Source organism: Capra hircus, chromosome 15 (assembly GCF_001704415.2).
Source record: "Capra hircus breed San Clemente chromosome 15, ASM170441v1, whole genome shotgun sequence".
Lineage (NCBI taxonomy): Eukaryota > Metazoa > Chordata > Mammalia > Artiodactyla > Bovidae > Capra > Capra hircus.
Genome location: NC_030822.1, coordinates 6,993,223 through 7,010,463, shown reverse-complemented (window position 1 = coordinate 7,010,463; position 17,241 = coordinate 6,993,223). Strand labels below are relative to the sequence as shown.

The following is a 17,241-nucleotide window of genomic DNA, read 5'->3' as shown; positions in this document are numbered from 1 at the left end:
GCCTGGTGGGCCTGGGGCAGAAATGCTGCATTAAGCCATTCCCCTGAGCCAGCTCTGCCAGAACTCCAGGAAGGCAGCTTTGATCCAGTCTACAGACCTCTAATAAGAAATCTCACTCTCTTTTCCCCTCATTCTCAGAGAACAGCAACAAGACTATTTTCAAGGGGTACAGGAATTAAGACAGGACAATGGGAGGAGGGAGGGGAAGGAAACACACACAGAAAGCAAAAGCAGCAGCCAGGGGAGACACAAAAAGGCGCTCACCTCTCTTCCGGGTCCCGGGATGCATTGTACTGTTCAGGTACGTGACTGCACTCTTCTTGCGCTTTGGGGAATGAAGATGGAGAGGTGACTGGCTGGACAGCATGGTTATTACTAAACTGGCACAAGCTAAAGACCAAGCCCTGCAGGCCCGCCAACTTGCCAGCCAGTTAGTGCCAGTCACCCTAAGATGCGGGGTTATTACATGTGCTTGGCTCTGAGAGAATACTCCAGAGAAGCCTGTCTCTGCTTCAGGAGACAGTCATACTCAGATGACAGGATGAGTTAAAATTTTAAGGTAGGTTTGTAGCTACTTGAACTTTGGGAAGAAATTAAGGGGGAAAACAGTGAGAAAAATGATATAATGGGATCGGCCAGAGAAAAATCCACCATTTTACAAAGCTGGCCAAGCACAATCTGGGTACTGCTCTTAAGCAGGTTTTCAGAGGGGACGCACTGAACGAGTCGTGAATAAAACTGAACATGTGAAGGAAGGGCCGAGTGTTGACAGGAGTACCTCCGGCTCAAAGACCGCACCACTGTACACCGGATTCGCTGTTGTTCTTCTTTTCCGTTCTTGCCTCTTGCTTTGGATTTCTTGGGAAAGCAAAAGGTTTGGATTAGAAGAGAGGCACGGAGAACCCCACCAAGCTTGACTTCCCTGTCTACCTACTGGTCTTCCCATGACAAGTTAGCAAATGAGAGCAAGTCTCTTGGTTCCCCTGCAGCCTCAGCCAAGGCCAGCATGCGGCTGGGAGCAAACACGTGGGACCGTTTCCTCTTGCCTCTTGGAGGGCAAGGCCGTGCTGTCCTACAGGGTGGTTCTCTGTGGACTGAGAGCTTAACAGTAGACCACACTTGTCAACAGCTGTCCTGGTCTATTTTTAGGTCACTATAATACAGGTGTGGATGAACTTTATCCACAGACCTAGACTGAGAAATCATAGTTTACCATTCTTGACTTAAATAACTAAGAGAGGTACAGCTCTGCAACTATTCCTAAGATTCTGATAATCAAAAGGGACAGAAACTCCAAGACTTGTCAGAGGGCCATTTGCTACTTTGTGCTGCCAGGAGAAAAAAAAAAGTAGTTTCTCTAAGTGAACAGCAGTCCCCTTAATCCAGGCAAGTAGGGAATTTCCCCCGGAAAATAGTGTGGACAAATAAAGACAGGAGAGAAGCTGAACATTAGCTAGAAGGAAGGTAAGTTTACTCCAAAAAAAAAAAAGTCCACACTGGTTGAATCACACTGTGTTCCAATTTTCAAGTCTAACAATAAATTGAACACTGTTTTTGAGAACAAAGCTCTAGGCCAGAAGCAAGGCAGCACCATAAATGTCTTCTCTTACCTTCTAGATGGTCATGTGTTACCAACCCTAGAGACACCATGAAGGCAAGTTTCTGTGCCAGAGAAACAAAAGAAGAATATACTTCAGTTTGGGTTCTCACAAAGCCAACTGCATGTTCCCAGTTAGACTCCTAGGGAAAGCCACCCAATGGCTGGTGGCAGGAAGAAAGCCAAGTTCAGGTGAGCAAGGAGCAGGCACCCTCTGCTCTGAGAAGCTATGAAGCTGCCTGGGAAGCTTTCTGATCTTACAGGAGTCAAAAGAGAAGGACTGGGGCCTATATCTTCTACTTTCTCAATGGCAGAAATCACAATCTTGAAAGACCTAAGTTTTCCCAGAAAAATTCTCTAACAGAAAAGAGGACTCCACACTGAAAAAACAAACAAAAAAGCACATGGAGAGTGTTCCACAGAGCTTCCCATACAACAAGCTCCAAATTCTAAGAACTTCATTTTTGACACCGGGTCAAGAGTTCTTGTATTTTTATTACCACTGACTGGACAATGAAAGTTCAGTTCAGTTTTCAGGACAATGAAAACTCAAAGCTAAGAGTTTTAGGAATGCTAGCAGGTGGTTGTGCTTAATACTGTGACTTTCCAATCAACCATGGACCTATAAATTACAGAGTGATGATTTCTCTCTGACCACCACTCTCAATGCTCCATTGGAAGCTAGGCTTATGAGAACACTGGACTCCAAGTCTGGAATGTTCATTGCTTAAACATGGAGTGAGCAACAGATTGATTACTACTTTGGTGTTTGGTTGGATTTGAGTCTGGAAAGTATGTCTTCATTTTCTGCTATAGCACTGCATGCAGCTGCTAAATATGCCAAATGATAAATCATCAATTTCTCTAACTGATGAAGAAGGAAACATCATTAGTTGACACTCCTGCAGAATTATTAATACCACAATTTGGTCTTTGAAAATCCAGAAATTTTACTCTCAACATTAAACATCATGATATTCTGGCCTGAACTGACAGGTTCAGGCTACTCAAGTTACTGAGTATTTTATAAAGATAATCTTGAACAAGCCACTTGAGAACACAGAAATGTCCTTTACTGGTATTCTCAGCATCCTGAAGAAATGTTATTATTTTATTTCTTATTTCAAAAGCAGGTGGGCGCTTGTCCTCCCAACAGCCTGAGTGCTTCAGTTCAAGGAAAATCCTTGGACTTGGTGCCCATTCTATACACTGCATACACTTTGCAGCTGCCAATTAGCTGCATTCCTAATTTTCACGTATTCCTTCAAAACTTAAGATCAGAAGACTGTCTCCCAACTGTTCTGTTAATAAAGCAGTGTGTGAACTAACATTCTGATGCACCTTGTTTTAATCAAGTAACAGCACCCTTCTTGGCCACTCACGTCCAACTCCTCTTTGCCAGTCTAGATCAAGCTCATAAAAGAATTACTACATGGGGAAAAAAATCTCTTCCATAGAGCTGATTTTTAGTGATAAATAGAATAAAAAGTCAAGAACTCTGGCCTTACCTAGGTATCACATGTGTACCAATAACTAACTTATCCTCTTTATGAAAGTGATTCTGTCCAATTAGAAATACCTGTTATTATACAAGGGTACTTGCGTGTCTCCATGGTGCTACTGACATAAGATATCCTTCAGTTTCTTCTGAAGGGAATTTTGCTAATAATCTGCTCTCTTTTTCACCCTTCAAGCCTAATACTTGACACTAATTTTGCAGATGATTTTGTAAGTTTCTCAGCAATGTGCATGACTAGTACTTCTTTTTGGTTCAAGTTCTGGTCTCTTCTTTAAAAAGCAGATTAAAAATTAATTCATTTCATATCATAAAGAATTATAATTTGTACTTGTAGAAAAACCTGAATTGGCTTGATAAATCATTGCTCTAAAAAATGACATGAAGCTTTGATGGCTTCATGCCACTACCTGACATGGTTTCATTACAAAGAATGCACTGAGGACAGAAGGGAATGGACTGCTGGTCCAGTAACATCCAGCTATCAGATATTCGTCATCGTATTACCTGTCCACATTTCTCTTTTAGAGCTGCTTGTACAAAAGCATCCACTATAATATTCTATTGTCCAAGGACACACAAATTCACAATCTGTGTTTGTACCAGAGTTCTGTTTGCTATCTAAGTTTATAAGTCTATATTCAGTTGCAGCACAGATGTTACTGTTTTCATCCCTACTTTTGTGCTTCAATGATCTACTTTCGAGCTGCTGATTCATCTGGGATTTGGGGATCTAACAATACAACAGTAATAACAAAAATGCACACGTAACAAGTGTAATCAACAACACAGATAGACGTTAACTGTGAATGGGACAGCTTATAGACGCTGGCTGAGACAAACGGAACAGAATGATCATTAGGAATGCAGGGGGTACCTGGGGAAATGGTCACGAGCCACACAATTCAAATCTGTGACACAGCTATGGAATCTCTGTCTGTCAGCTCGTGAACCCTACAGGCCACACTCTTAATCTGTCCCAGGCTGACCTGATTGGCAATAACATCACTGAAGAGTGAGAAAGCACAAGAAGAGGAAACCAAGTGATTCAGAAAGCAAGGGTCCCCCCTGATGTATGAGAGTAAGTCACATCTCAGAGCCTGAGCCACGCCCTGGAGGGCTGGGCCTACCTGAGGGTTCTCCTCCCGTTTTGGTTTGGGTGCAGCAGGCGGAGTGACGGTCCGGCTCTCTGTTTGTTTTTCATCTGTTTCTGTGTGGGATTTAACCGTCTAGAAGAGGAAAATTAGATGAAACTTCAGAATTCACTTTTTATTAGGAGAATAAAAGCAAACATACTTTGTTGCCAACAAGAAAGAAAAGAACATACTCAAACCGGAAACATTAATAAAGGAGGTAATATGGACTTCAGGTTAGAAGGGGGAGGGACTTCCCTGGTGGTCCAGAGGTTAAGACTCTGTGCTCCCAATGGAGGGGGTCTGGGTTCGATCCCTGGTCAGGGAACTAGATCCCACATGCTGCAACTAAGACCCGGAGCAGCCAAAAAAAAAAGATTACAATAGTCTATTTCTATGTACTTTAGGATGCAGGAGTAGTTTTCCAGAAATAAGTCCATTCTTGTTACATATAGGTCAAGCTCTGGTTCACAGTGTGCTTGAGATCTGAATGATGTTAAAAAAAAAAAAAAGTCTTACATACACACTTTTCTATTTCAGAAGAATTCCAATCACAGCCTTAAGAGAAGCTGCAGAACTCCCCTTACTCGGGACACTTAAAATCTGCCTGTATCATCCATTAGAGGAGAGATGCAATCGCCGAGGAAAGACTATACTGTAAAAGGCTGACATCCTGATTGCAGCCAACCTCACCTTCCAGGTGCATTCATTCAAACAAAACACCACCAGTAGCATTACCATCTTCAGACACAAGAGGAAGCTAGCAAATTGGTAGACTGGGGGCTGGGTTGGCCTTTCTATTCTTATCATGACCCAATGGCTAATTCATGTTATGAAACCCTCTGTAAACACTGAAATGATATTAGAACAGTGGATACAAAACTATAAACACAAACCTAATTTACTTTTTCAAAATTGAAAACAATGCAGATGCAAGTGGTCTTTTTGTATGGCGACAAGTAATTAAGGAAAAGTGAAACTCTCTGATTACTGATGAGGAGCCAAACAAAAGCCCACTGTAGAAAGAAGGTTCTACAAGCAGGATATCAGAAGATCTCAGAAATCATTATGTTGTGAAATATTTTACTAGATCTGAAAAACAAACATCATAACAAAGACTTTTCACTTTACTTCCTGGCCACATCCATTATTTTCCTCTGCTCCTCACATTATTCCTTTAGGAAAGTTTAAGTATCTGCCTTATCAGAACTGTGGCAACCACTAGGGGCATAAATGCTACTTTTTTTTTTTTTTTTTAAATCACTGTAATATTTCCACCTCTGGACTATACAGAGGCCACTTGAGAGCAGGATTGTTCTACACACTTCAGCATCCCTCTGCACCCAATACAGGGCCTCACCATAGAGCAGGTATGCTGTAAAGAGGTGCTGATCTTCTGAGTGGGGAGTAGAACCTACCGGAAGAATCACTTGCTCTCCTCTCTCACACACTTTTTGTTTTAACCAAAAAGGACACATTTCCCCCATAAAACAAGCCACCAAACACACCTACAAAGGAACACAATGGGAGAGTAGTTTCTAGCAGCAGTTTTAAGGTCCTGCATGCCCAGGAAGCTTATTTCATAGCTCTGTGGATCGGAACAACAGGAGTCTGATGGGGGAGGGAGAAGGGGTCAATTACAAGGGTTTGCTGCTCTACTCCAAGGCTGTGTGAAGTCTCTTGGGGTTTCTTATTTCCATCTCTAGGGCTGAATAAAGCAGGTAGTGGTAATGCCTCCAGGGAAGATCAAACCAATTCCCCTTCACTAAGGAGTTATCCAAGGTTCAAATTTTCTCTCGTGTAAGAAGAGTGCGGCTATCTCAAGGTTACATAAAGAATACCAAAATCATCCAAGAAAATAAAGATAAAGTAAATGAAACAACAGGAAGGGGGACTTTCCTGGTGGCTCAGTGGTAGAGAATCTGCCTGCCAATGTAGGACACACAGGTTCAATCCTTGGTCCACGAAGATTCCACATGCCACAGGGCAACTTGAGCCTTGACATGACTGCAGTTCTGGCCAACTAATCTGAATGCAAATTTGTCAGGGACCTTGAGCCAGGACCACCAAGCTGAGAGGCAAACTGATTTCTGACCTCAAGAACCATGTGGGATAATAAATTTTTGTTGTTTAAAACTGCTTACAAGAAAAAAAAAACATTAGGGGAGGGGAGTGACATCACAGAAATGGCCGGACAGGGAGTTTTATAATCATTCCTTTCACTGAAACAAACATTAAGCTGGCAGAAACAGACAGAATCAACTTTTTAAAATGTTGGGATCTAACAAAAAACTGAGAACAACCAGTGAGACACATACTGAACAGAGAAGCTGCTAGATTTTGTTAAGAAACGATTTTTCCCTCCCTGCCTACAAAGACATCCGCTAGCTCAGCAGAGGCTCTGGAGATGGCAGCCTGTGCTCCTGGTGTGTTTTGCTGGACCTTGTTTTCAACGTGTGGCTCTGTATTCTGACCTGTCTGGTAATCCCCTGAGGACTGGTACAGAGGTTGACCTTTGTTTGCCCGCCTAAGGCTGGAGTGGCTTTCCAAGTGCCATCTGATGAAAGCATCTAAATACATAAGCTACTCGTAGTTATGTGTGCAAGGATGTTGGATGGAGTATGCAGCAGACAGACTCAACGGCCTAGGAAGAAGGAAGCTGAGGAGGAAGATTCTTAGAGGAGTAAAGGCTTTAAATGGCTATCCCATACACTGAGGAATCCAGAGTGCATAGAGCATTACCGGGACTAGATGCATCCTTAGAAAAAAGCTGAGAGAACCCTAAGCTTGCACCTCTGCTGATGTTTGAGCTCTATCCAAGAAGGAGGTGAAGTCTAAGACAGTTACAGGTGACCTGTTTAGCACTGAAGGAATGCCCCTGCTCAAAGCCAATCAGCAAAGGCCAAGAGAGGGTTTTCTGTTTTTGCTTTAATTTACTTATTATTACCTTTTTCTTCTTTTTGGCTCCAGTTGTTTAAGTAAATCTAATAGGACCAGAGATTTCAATAACCACAGATGACAAGAAATAGTATTTGTAAAAATAGTCTGGAAAAGGCACTACACAGAAAAACAACAGAGGCTCTCAACAATCAATAACAATAAACCCTGGGGTAGGAGGAGAATCTAATTTCCAGAGTTATCACGTTGTAATTTAAAAGTGAACGTTTTTCACAATTAGGAGGCACACAAATAAACAGGAAAGTATAGCTGTTTCACTGGGGAAACACAATAATAAGACACTGGCCTTCAGGAAGCCCAGACATCAGACTCCCACTGTCTTAAATATGCTCAAAGAGCTAAAGCAAACCATGGCAAAGAACGAAAAAATAACCTGGGAGAACAACAGCTTACCAAAAACAAAATATTAATACAGAGAGAAATTATTTAAAAGCAGCAAATAGAAATCTGTGACTAAAAAATAGTTGAAATGAAATATTCACTAAAGGAGTTTAGGCAAAAGAAATAATCAGTGAACCTGAAGACAAGACAACTGAAATTAACCAGTCTCAGAAGCAGACACAAAAGCGAATGCAGAAAAATGTACCGAGCCCAAGAAGCCTGTGAGACACTACGAGCATACCAACACATGTGTCAGAATGCCCAGGGGAAAGGAGAGACAAAGACACAGAAACGGTCTTTACAGAAGCACCAGCTGCAAACTTCCCAAATTTCATGAAATACAGGATCTACAGGCATACCTTGCTTTATTTGCTGCACTTCACGTTATGGGATTTTGCAGATGTTGCATTCTTTACAAACTGAAGGTCTGTGGCAATCCTGCCTCTATGTCACATCTTGGTAATTCTCACAATTTTTCAAACGTTTTTGTTATTATTATATCAATAATATAAATAAAGTGTTTTGCGATCAGTGATCTCTGATGCTACTACTATAGAAGATTATAACTTGCTAAAGGCTCAGATGATGGTCAACATTTTTACCAATAAAGCATTTTTAAATTACGGTATATGCATTTTTTTTTTTGGACATAATGCTACTGCACAATCAGTAGACCACAGTATAAACATAACTTTGATATGCATGGAAAAACCAAAAAATTCACGTGACTACCTTTATCTGCTTTATTGTGGTGGTGTGGAACTGAACCCACGGTATCTCCGAGGTTCGCCTGTATACATCTAAGAAGCTCAATGACCTCCAAGGAGGATAAACTCAAAGAGGACTTATACTGAAACTGAAACACAACACAATCACACTGTCAAAAGCCAAAGAGAATCTTGAAAGCAGCAAAAGCAGAACGATGCATCACCCCTTAGTAAGGGGTCCTCACTAAGATTAACAGTCAGTTTCTCATCAGAAACCAGAGACCAGAAGGCAATGGGATGACATGTTTAAAGTGCTGAAAGGACCTCCTTGGTGGTCAAGTGGTTAGACTCCACACTTCCACTGCAGGGGCACGGGTTCAATCTCTGGTCAGGGAATTAAGATCCCACATGCCATGTGGCATGGCCAATAATAAATGAATGAAGTGCTGAAAGAAAAAAGACTATCAACCAAGAACTCCATTTCCTGCAAAAAGCCAATGGAGTTCATTGCTAGCAGGCCTATCCTAAAAGAACTCCCTTTAGATTATTCAGGATGAAAGAAAAAAAAACCTTAGACAGTAAATTAAACCCCCTCCCCCAAAACAAAAACTTCAGTAAAGGTAACTATATAGATTAATGTAAAATCTAGTATTACTGTAGCTTTGGTTTGTAACTTTCCTTTTTGCTTCCTATACGATTTAAAAGAGAAATGCATAAACAGAAATTCTAAATATGTATTCATGGCTACACAATACATAAAGATGTAATGTGAGACAATAACAACGTAACGGCTGTGGGGGGCGGTGAGCAGAGCTTTTGTGCACTACTGAAGCTAAGCCGAGATCAAATCAAATCAAATCACATTGGTCCAAAAAGATGTAAGACATGTAGGTAACACAAAGACACAAAAAGGTATCCATCAAAGAATGGAAAAAGACACTGCATGGAAACAGTAGTCAAAGAGTATAGGGATGGCTATCCTAATATCAGACACTTAAACTCACTTTTAAGTCAAAGATTGCTATAAGAGACAAAAAGGTCATTATATATTGACAAAAGAGTCAATTCATCAAGAAGATATGACAATTTCAAATACACAGGCACCAAACAACAGAGTCTCAAAATATATGATGCATATACTGACAGAACAGAAGGGGAGAAATAAACAGTTGTAAAATAATAACTGAAGACTTTAATACCTCACTTTAAATAAAGGAAAGACCATGTACAAAGAAGATCAGTAAGGAAATTAAGGACTTAACGCTGTAAACCAGCTAGACCTAAGAGACATACAAACAACAACCTACTCAACAACAACAGAATACACATTCTTCTTAAGTACACATGAAACACTCTTCAGGACAGACCATATTTCAGGGCACAAAACAAATCCTAATAAATTTTAAAAGACTGAAATCATATGAAGTATTTTTTCTGATAATAGAAGCCAGAACTTGATATAAAGCAATACTGAAAATTTTTAAGTAGGTAGAAATTAAACAACATACTCTTAAACAACCAGTGGAACAAATAAGAAATCACTTGGGAAATTTTCTAACTCCCTGAAGAATGAAAATGATAATCGTACACACCCAAACTGATGAAACAGAGTGAAAGCACTGCTTAGAGGGAAATTCATGGCTGTAATGGTCTACATCAAAAAATAAAAAACATTCCAAATCAATAACCTAAATTTATAGCTTAAGGAACTAAAGAAGAACTAAACCCAAAGCTAGCGGAAGGAAGAAAATAGTAAAAATTATCTCCACATTAGAGTGGAGATAAACGAACTGGAGAATAGAAAAATAACAGAATTAATGAAACCAAAAGTCGATTCTTTGAAAACATCAACAAAATGACAAGTCTTTAGTTAAACAGGATAAGACAAAAAAAGACACAAATAATGAAAATTAGAAGTAAAAACGGCGCCATTACTATGAATCTTATAGAAATAAAAAGGATTATAAGAGAATACACTGAACAACTGTACACCAACAGGCTGCCAAAGGGGAGGGCCTTGCAGAGGGGATGGTGAGAGGCTGGGGTAGCAGATATATATCCATCCTATATGCAGGATGGATAAACAACAAGTTCTTACGGTACAGCACAGAGAACTACATTCAATATCCTACGATGAACCATAATGGAAAAGAATATAAAGATGAATGGCAACCGAATCACTACACTGTAAACCAACTATACTTGAACTTAGAACATTTTTTAAATTGTACGCCAAAAACAGATAATATAGATGAAATGGATAAATTCTTATGAAGATACAAATTATCAAAATGGACTCAAACAGATAATCTCGACAGAATATACAACTAAAGAGATTGAAACAGTAATCAAAATACTCTCAACAAAGTAAGTCCAGGACAGACAGTTTCTCTGGTGAATTCTACCAAACATTTAGAGAACTAACACCAATCTTCCTCAAACTTTCCCCAAAAACGGTTATCTATTATGAATATAGATGCAGAAATCCTCAATAAAACACTAGCACACCAAGTCCAGCAGTATATTAAAAGGATGATACACAATGATAAAGTAGAACTTATCTTAGGAATGGAAGTTATTTTTAAAAATCACTGTACTGTACCATGTTAATAAACAAAGGCAAAGAAAAACAATATGATCATCTCAGTTAATGCAGAAAAAGCATCTGTGAAAACTCAATACCCATTCATGATACAAACACTCAGAAAACCAGGAAGAGATGGGAATTTTCTCAGCTTTATAAAGGACACTTATGTGAAACCACAGCTAGCACCATACTCACTGGTGAAATACTGAAAGCTTTCCCTCTGAGATGAGGAACAAGAGAAGTATGCCCACCTTCACCACTGCTATTGAATAATGTGGTGGAAACTCCAGCCAGAGCAATAAGGCAAGGCATCCAAACTGGAGAGGAAGATGTAAAACTCTATTTGCAGAAGACCTGATCTTACATACATAAAATCCTGAAGATCCACAAAGCAACTACTGTAGTTAATAAATGAATTCAACAAAATTGCAAGATCCAAAATCATCGCAAAGATCAGCTGTATTTCTAACACACTGTAACTCATAATAGCAGTGAACAATCCTAAAAGGTAATTAAGGAAACAACTCAATTTACAATATCATCCAAAAGAATAAAATATCTAGGAATAAATTTAACCTAGGAGGTAAAAGACTTGTATATGAAAACTAGACAACACTGCTAAGAAATAAAGAAAACCTAAATAAATGGAAAGACACCCATGTTCAAGTATAGGAAGATTGAATATTGTTATTAAGATAGCAATACTATACAATCTATAGATTTAACCCAATTCCTATCAAAAGTCCAATAGCCCCTCCCTCTTTTTTTTTTTTTTTGCAGAAAGATTGGAAAAGATAAATTCTCAAGTTCATGTACAAGGACTCCTGAAGAGCCAGAACAATATTGAAAACGAAAAATGTTGGACTCATCCTTCCCAATTTCAAAACTACAGCAATTAAGACAGTGTGGTTGGTAATAGCATAAGGACAGACATATAAGCCAACAGAAGAGGACTGATAGTCCAGAAATAAACACATACATCCATGGCCAACAGATTTCCAATAATGATGTGATGATCATTCAAATGGGGAGAGAACAGTTTCTTCAAAAAATAGTGCTGGGAGAACTGGGTATCCACATGGACCCTTGTTTCACATTATATATGGAAAATTTAAGTCAAAATGGATTACTGACCTACATATAAGAGCTGCTGCTGCTGCTGCTAAGTCGCTTCAGTCATGTCCGACTCTTCGTGACCCCATGGACTGCAGCCTACCAGGGTCCTCCGTCCATGGGGTTTTCCAGACAAGAGTATTGGAGTGGGTTGCCATTGCCTTCTCCAACATATAAGAGCTAAAACCATGCAACTCTTAGAAGAAAAATTAGGGTTAAATCTTTGTGACCTTAGATGTGACAATGGTTTCTTACCTATGACACCAAAAAGCACAAGGAACAAAAGTATATCTCAAAATCTCTCCAACTATCTGGATTTCTGGTTTTTATTTCTGGCTGCATTAAGTCTTCGTTGCTGCACAGGCTTCCCTCTGGCTGTGGCGAGCAGAGGCTCCTTTCTAATTGCAGTGTGCAGGCTTCTCACTGCAGTGGCTTTTCCTGTGCAGAGAACAGGCTCTAGAGCGCACCAACTTCTCCTGTGGCTCCCAGGCTCTACAGCGCAGGCCCCACAGTCGTGGCACATGGGCCTAGGTGCTCGGCAGCGTGTGGGATCTTCCTAGATCAGGGAGCAAACCCATGTCTCCTGCAGTGGCAGGCAGATTCTTTACCACTGAGCCACCAGAAAAGCCCTCTGGCTTTTCTTAGAGAAGTTTTCCATATGATAAAAATTGGCTACCGTCAAAAAGTAGCTGCCTCCTTGAGCCGGAGTATATTACTCTGCAGTTTACCGCAGTCTTTTCTATTTTCTATTCTTGACACCAAGGCCAAAATGTCAATTTTGTCACACTGGTCCTACTATTTCAAAGATAAATTAAGAATACAACTGGGATATTTCTTGTATTCATGTTCCCATTGAAAGTGGGGGAAAAAATCCATTTGTTTACTCCCAATCTGTGTTATTTATTTTTATTTCCTACTCTGAACCTGTATGAATTTGCAAAGCTTGTTCTTTTTTGGTTTTAAAAGATAGAAACCAAGAACTCTGAAAAATACTAGAACTAAATTAGCCACATATACCTCTTAATTACAAATTCACCTCTGAGGCCATGATGCATGAATAATCAAAGTCAGACACCTGCAAAGGTTTTAAATGTCCAAACGGTTACACCAATCAAGGTTAAAATTTTGATTGAGAGCAAAGCAAAATCCATCTTTTGGTCACTTGGCTCTGTTTTCCCCACTGGAGGGTAAAGAGTCACTACCTCAAATTTCCTTAAAGGGAAGACTGGGATTTGAAGATAACGTATAGGATAACATTCTCAACTTGGAAGTACTTTTTTTTTTTAAAGAGGATACTGTGTAGGTTTCTATATAAAATAATAAATGGAAGTAGGGGAATGGGTAGCAATCTGACAAATTTTCCCATAGAACCTGGGATTTTTTTCAGCAGTCTAGCCTTGGGAAATACACAGAAGGCTTTGTTGCAGAGGATGGGATAGGATGGCATGGATAAAAAATGAACATTAATTCCTGGGAACTAACTGTGCCAGGCACAGTCTAACAGACTTTAAGTGCTTTATGACTTTCTAGCATCCACAGGCGTTTAGCCCCATTTCACAGAATGCTGGAGAGGACAGCCATGAAAGGAAGCAGAGTGGGGGCTCCAACTGGCCTTACCTACTTTTCTGCCTTAAATATGTTTCTAGCCTCAAAGCTCTTCAAACTTTACCACTCAGTTTCTCACAGCCACAGAGTAATATGCTTCCAATAAGGGGTAAGACAGGGGCTCTTTCATCTGGGGTGGATAAGAAGTTGCAGATGCCTAATGGGGGCGGGGGGAGAAGTGAGACAACTGCTGTTACAGCTGATGTTACCTCTTTCCTTTCCTATCAGGGAAGCCTTTGCAACTACCCGACCTGCCGTGCTTCCTCCTATGAAGGCAGAGTCACAGCACCTCCCCAAATGCTCTAGAGACTGAGTTTTGTGATGGCACAGGCTTTAACTTACCAACTCTCATGTCAGTACACGTATCGTAACAGCTGGCATGGAATCAACACATTTTTATTAAGTGATTGCTATCATCCTAAACAAAAGAGCAGAAAGCAGAAAGGAACCTATCTAGCCTGGTCACATACAGAATGTTAGGATACAGGTTTGGGTATCTCTCTGAGTAGGCTGTAAGTAGTACTTCCGTGGCTACATATTGCCTATCTATGAGATCTCTTAAGCAGCTCTAAATGAGATACTGGAAATGAAATATGAAGAGAAAGGGGGAGAGTAGAAAGATCTGAAGATAATCCTAAGAATGGAGTCTAAAGAGAATCCTTGCTGACGGAGCTTGATAACCTCTAAGACTGCTATGCCAAGTGGTCTGCTAAACTAGAACAGCAATGACTGCCTTTATTAGATCAACAAGAAGGGAGCCCATGGAATTCACTGCTGGAAAAGTTTTTTTAATTTATGGTATTATAATTAACATGAAGAGCTCTATCAATATGTATGGCTGAGGAAAAGATATTCAAGATATTCAAGATCTAATACGGAAAAAACAAGTTACAGAGTAATATATAATCTGATTTTGCCTTTTGCTTTAAAAAGAAAATATGGAGGAATATGATGTGAAACTGCTAGTAGCAACTTAGAAGGAAAAAATTATGGGAGAAGTTTACTCTCTTCACAGATCATGAGAAAATGCACTTTCTACCATACGTATCTCTGTAAATGTCTGGGTTTTCTTTTACAATGAATATGTAATATCGTTGTAATCAGAAAAAAATAAGAAATGTAAAAATGAAATGAAATGGAAAAGATTTTTGTCTCCTAAAAATATCTTGATCAAATAAGAGGTCAAAGAGAAATAACATTCTAAAATAATGTTTTGAAACCACATTCTTCTTAACTCTAAGGCTCCTCAGAGGTCTGAGAGCCAGCACAGGATATGATGGCAGATGGTCTACAAACATGACTCCACTCAAACTCCTAAGCTTGGGCATCTTACTTTCCTTATTTCATACTGAAGTTCGCTGATAATAAATTTGAAAACTTCTGATCTAAAATGCATGTTAAATCATTTATCTCTAAATGTTCCTCAAAACATTTCCTAGGGTTTGAGTAGGCTCCCCAGGAATAGATACATGTTTTCACTTGTATTTCCTAATATAAGATTGTGGTACCCAGATTCTTAGTGCCAGATTAGCAGCATTTATGAGCTGCCTGGGTAGAAAGCCGGTATTCCATGCATAAGGCTCCTCTGTTCAAGGCGGCCAAGGCAGCAGGAAGCCTTCTCATTTCCCACCATCTGGCCAGCCTCTCTGAATCATGGTCAGCCACCCAGAAGCAGAAGATTCAGGATCACCAGAGACTATTTTCAGATGAATGAGAACTCAAGCCTGAGCAATTAGAAATAGGTCAATGACTTTTTAAAGCAACCTTCTTAAAAGAGCTTTTCTTTGCAAAATTCTCTCTTGTCATTGGTTTTTCTTTAAATGGAGTATGGTGACTGCCTATAAATCCTTCTTCTTGGTTTTAGAAGTCTTTCTGTCATAGAACCCTTATGTATTCTTGGAGGTTTAGTTCTACAGACTTGCATTTCTGACAGAAAATCTGATTTTAGAAATATAAATGAAAGGCTTTACTATTTGAGCTAAAATGTCTGTAACCTCTAGAGTTAAAAGAACACATTTTAGAAATCTTAATTTTCCATTGGTTCCTCATTGTCTGTAAGAGACAGGGAAAATCTTTGTAATGAAATTCTTTTCCTTGTTTTGTTTATTCTTCCTGACTTTTATAGTGATATCCTCATCTGGATTCTCACTGGGCCGAAAGAAACACGGCACTTTCTGTTTACTCCTTATCTGTCCTTCCTGACTGAGGGCAGCAGAACTCATCTGTGAATTTCTGCTTCTGAACCAGCAGGGGGAGCTCACTCACACAAGAATCAGAATCCACCCACAAGGAGATGGTGGGTAAAGCAACCCCAAATTTCTTCAGTAAGAATGGCCCTTTTGTACTGTGGATAAATTATCTCCTGATAAGCAACTAACAATGGTGCTGAGATAAAGAGCCTTTGAGAAGATCAAGACCCCTTACAGGCTGCCCAGCCTCAATGGCAAAGCTATTGCCCAAAGCAGGTGCATACTGTGCCTGTACCTGTTTTTCAAGGCTTGGCTTGCTAAGCTGTACAGTCTGAGGTCCAGCGAGTCTGGTCCCTGGAGTAGCTATCACAATGCTGGTGAGCTGGGCCATGGGGAACGTTTTGGCTATGGTTGCAGTCTGCCCATTGACGACACGGACGGGGTGGATAGAATTCTGGGAGGTAGGGAGGGTCGTGGGGGTGAACTTGGTCAACATGACGGGCCTCTGGATAAGCTGAGGAGCTGCAAGCATGGGAGGAGGTGCTGGGGCAATAGGAATGTTATTCTGGGCCACAGGCTTGGGTCGAACCTATGGAGAAAGAAAGAACAATTATCGTATTACTTAAACTTCTCAACTCCTATAACCTTTACACACTGCCAGACCTTCTACACTATATATGTGAAACGGTATTCAGTACAAATATTTATTGATAGCCACTTTAGAATTATCAATTCTATAGATCTCAGGATACGTAATATTACAGAGATGCATCAGCTCTTAAGAAGATCCAGATGCTATCCTAGAATGTAGATTTTCTGATTCCAAACCATAGCTCCCTCTCCTATACCATGCTACCTCTTCAGGCTAAGGTCAGATGCCTAATCCAGAGACTGGTCCCACCCAGAACTTGTGCCTAGCGATGGCAATCACACTGCCAGCACCCTGAACTCGCATCCTAACTTTCTTCACGCCCACAGCTTCATCTCTGGTCCTCTAACTCCCCATTCTCAGCCAGTCCTTCTCTAGGTCTCCCTTGGGGCTTCCTCTGCCTCTGCTCAATCCAAAATATAACTATTTATCAGGGTTTTGTCCTGGAACCCCTTTACTTCCCAATGTCCTCACTCCTGGGAATTCTCACGCATCCTATGGCTACAATTACTATCTACATACTGAAGACTTCCACACTTGGATCTTAGGACCAGGCATTTCCTGAACTTCAGAATCATTTGTTCATCTCTCTGTTATACATCTCTACTTGGAAATTTCACAAGAAGTTCAAAATCAACATGTCTAAAACTTCAACTTCTTCCAATCCTTTCTTCTTATAATCATTACCTCAGTAAATGTCCCTTTCTTACTAGGAAAAAAAAAAAAACCACTTCAGAATCATTCCTAATGCTTCCACTCTGCCTCTGCTTCCTAAATCCCTTCTCAAACATGTCCACTTTCCTATC

The 17,241-nt window shown here is 40.1% G+C and overlaps 1 protein-coding gene across 16 annotated transcripts in view; it reads right to left on the bottom strand.

The window, feature by feature from the left end:
* The window catches only part of PHF21A (PHD finger protein 21A), a 190,234-nt gene that overhangs the window by 14,140 nt on the left and 158,853 nt on the right, over positions 1–17,241 (bottom strand). For all 16 annotated transcript variants that reach the window (XM_018059177.1, XM_018059186.1, XM_018059173.1 and 13 more), the window contains 5 exons: positions 16,082–16,375; positions 4,244–4,342; positions 1,611–1,662; positions 779–858; positions 265–325 (listed from right to left, as the gene is read on the bottom strand). In XM_018059177.1, the coding sequence (XP_017914666.1) occupies positions 265–325; positions 779–858; positions 1,611–1,662; positions 4,244–4,342; positions 16,082–16,375 (586 nt within the window). The remainder of the gene's footprint in view (positions 1–264; positions 326–778; positions 859–1,610; positions 1,663–4,243; positions 4,343–16,081; positions 16,376–17,241) is intronic.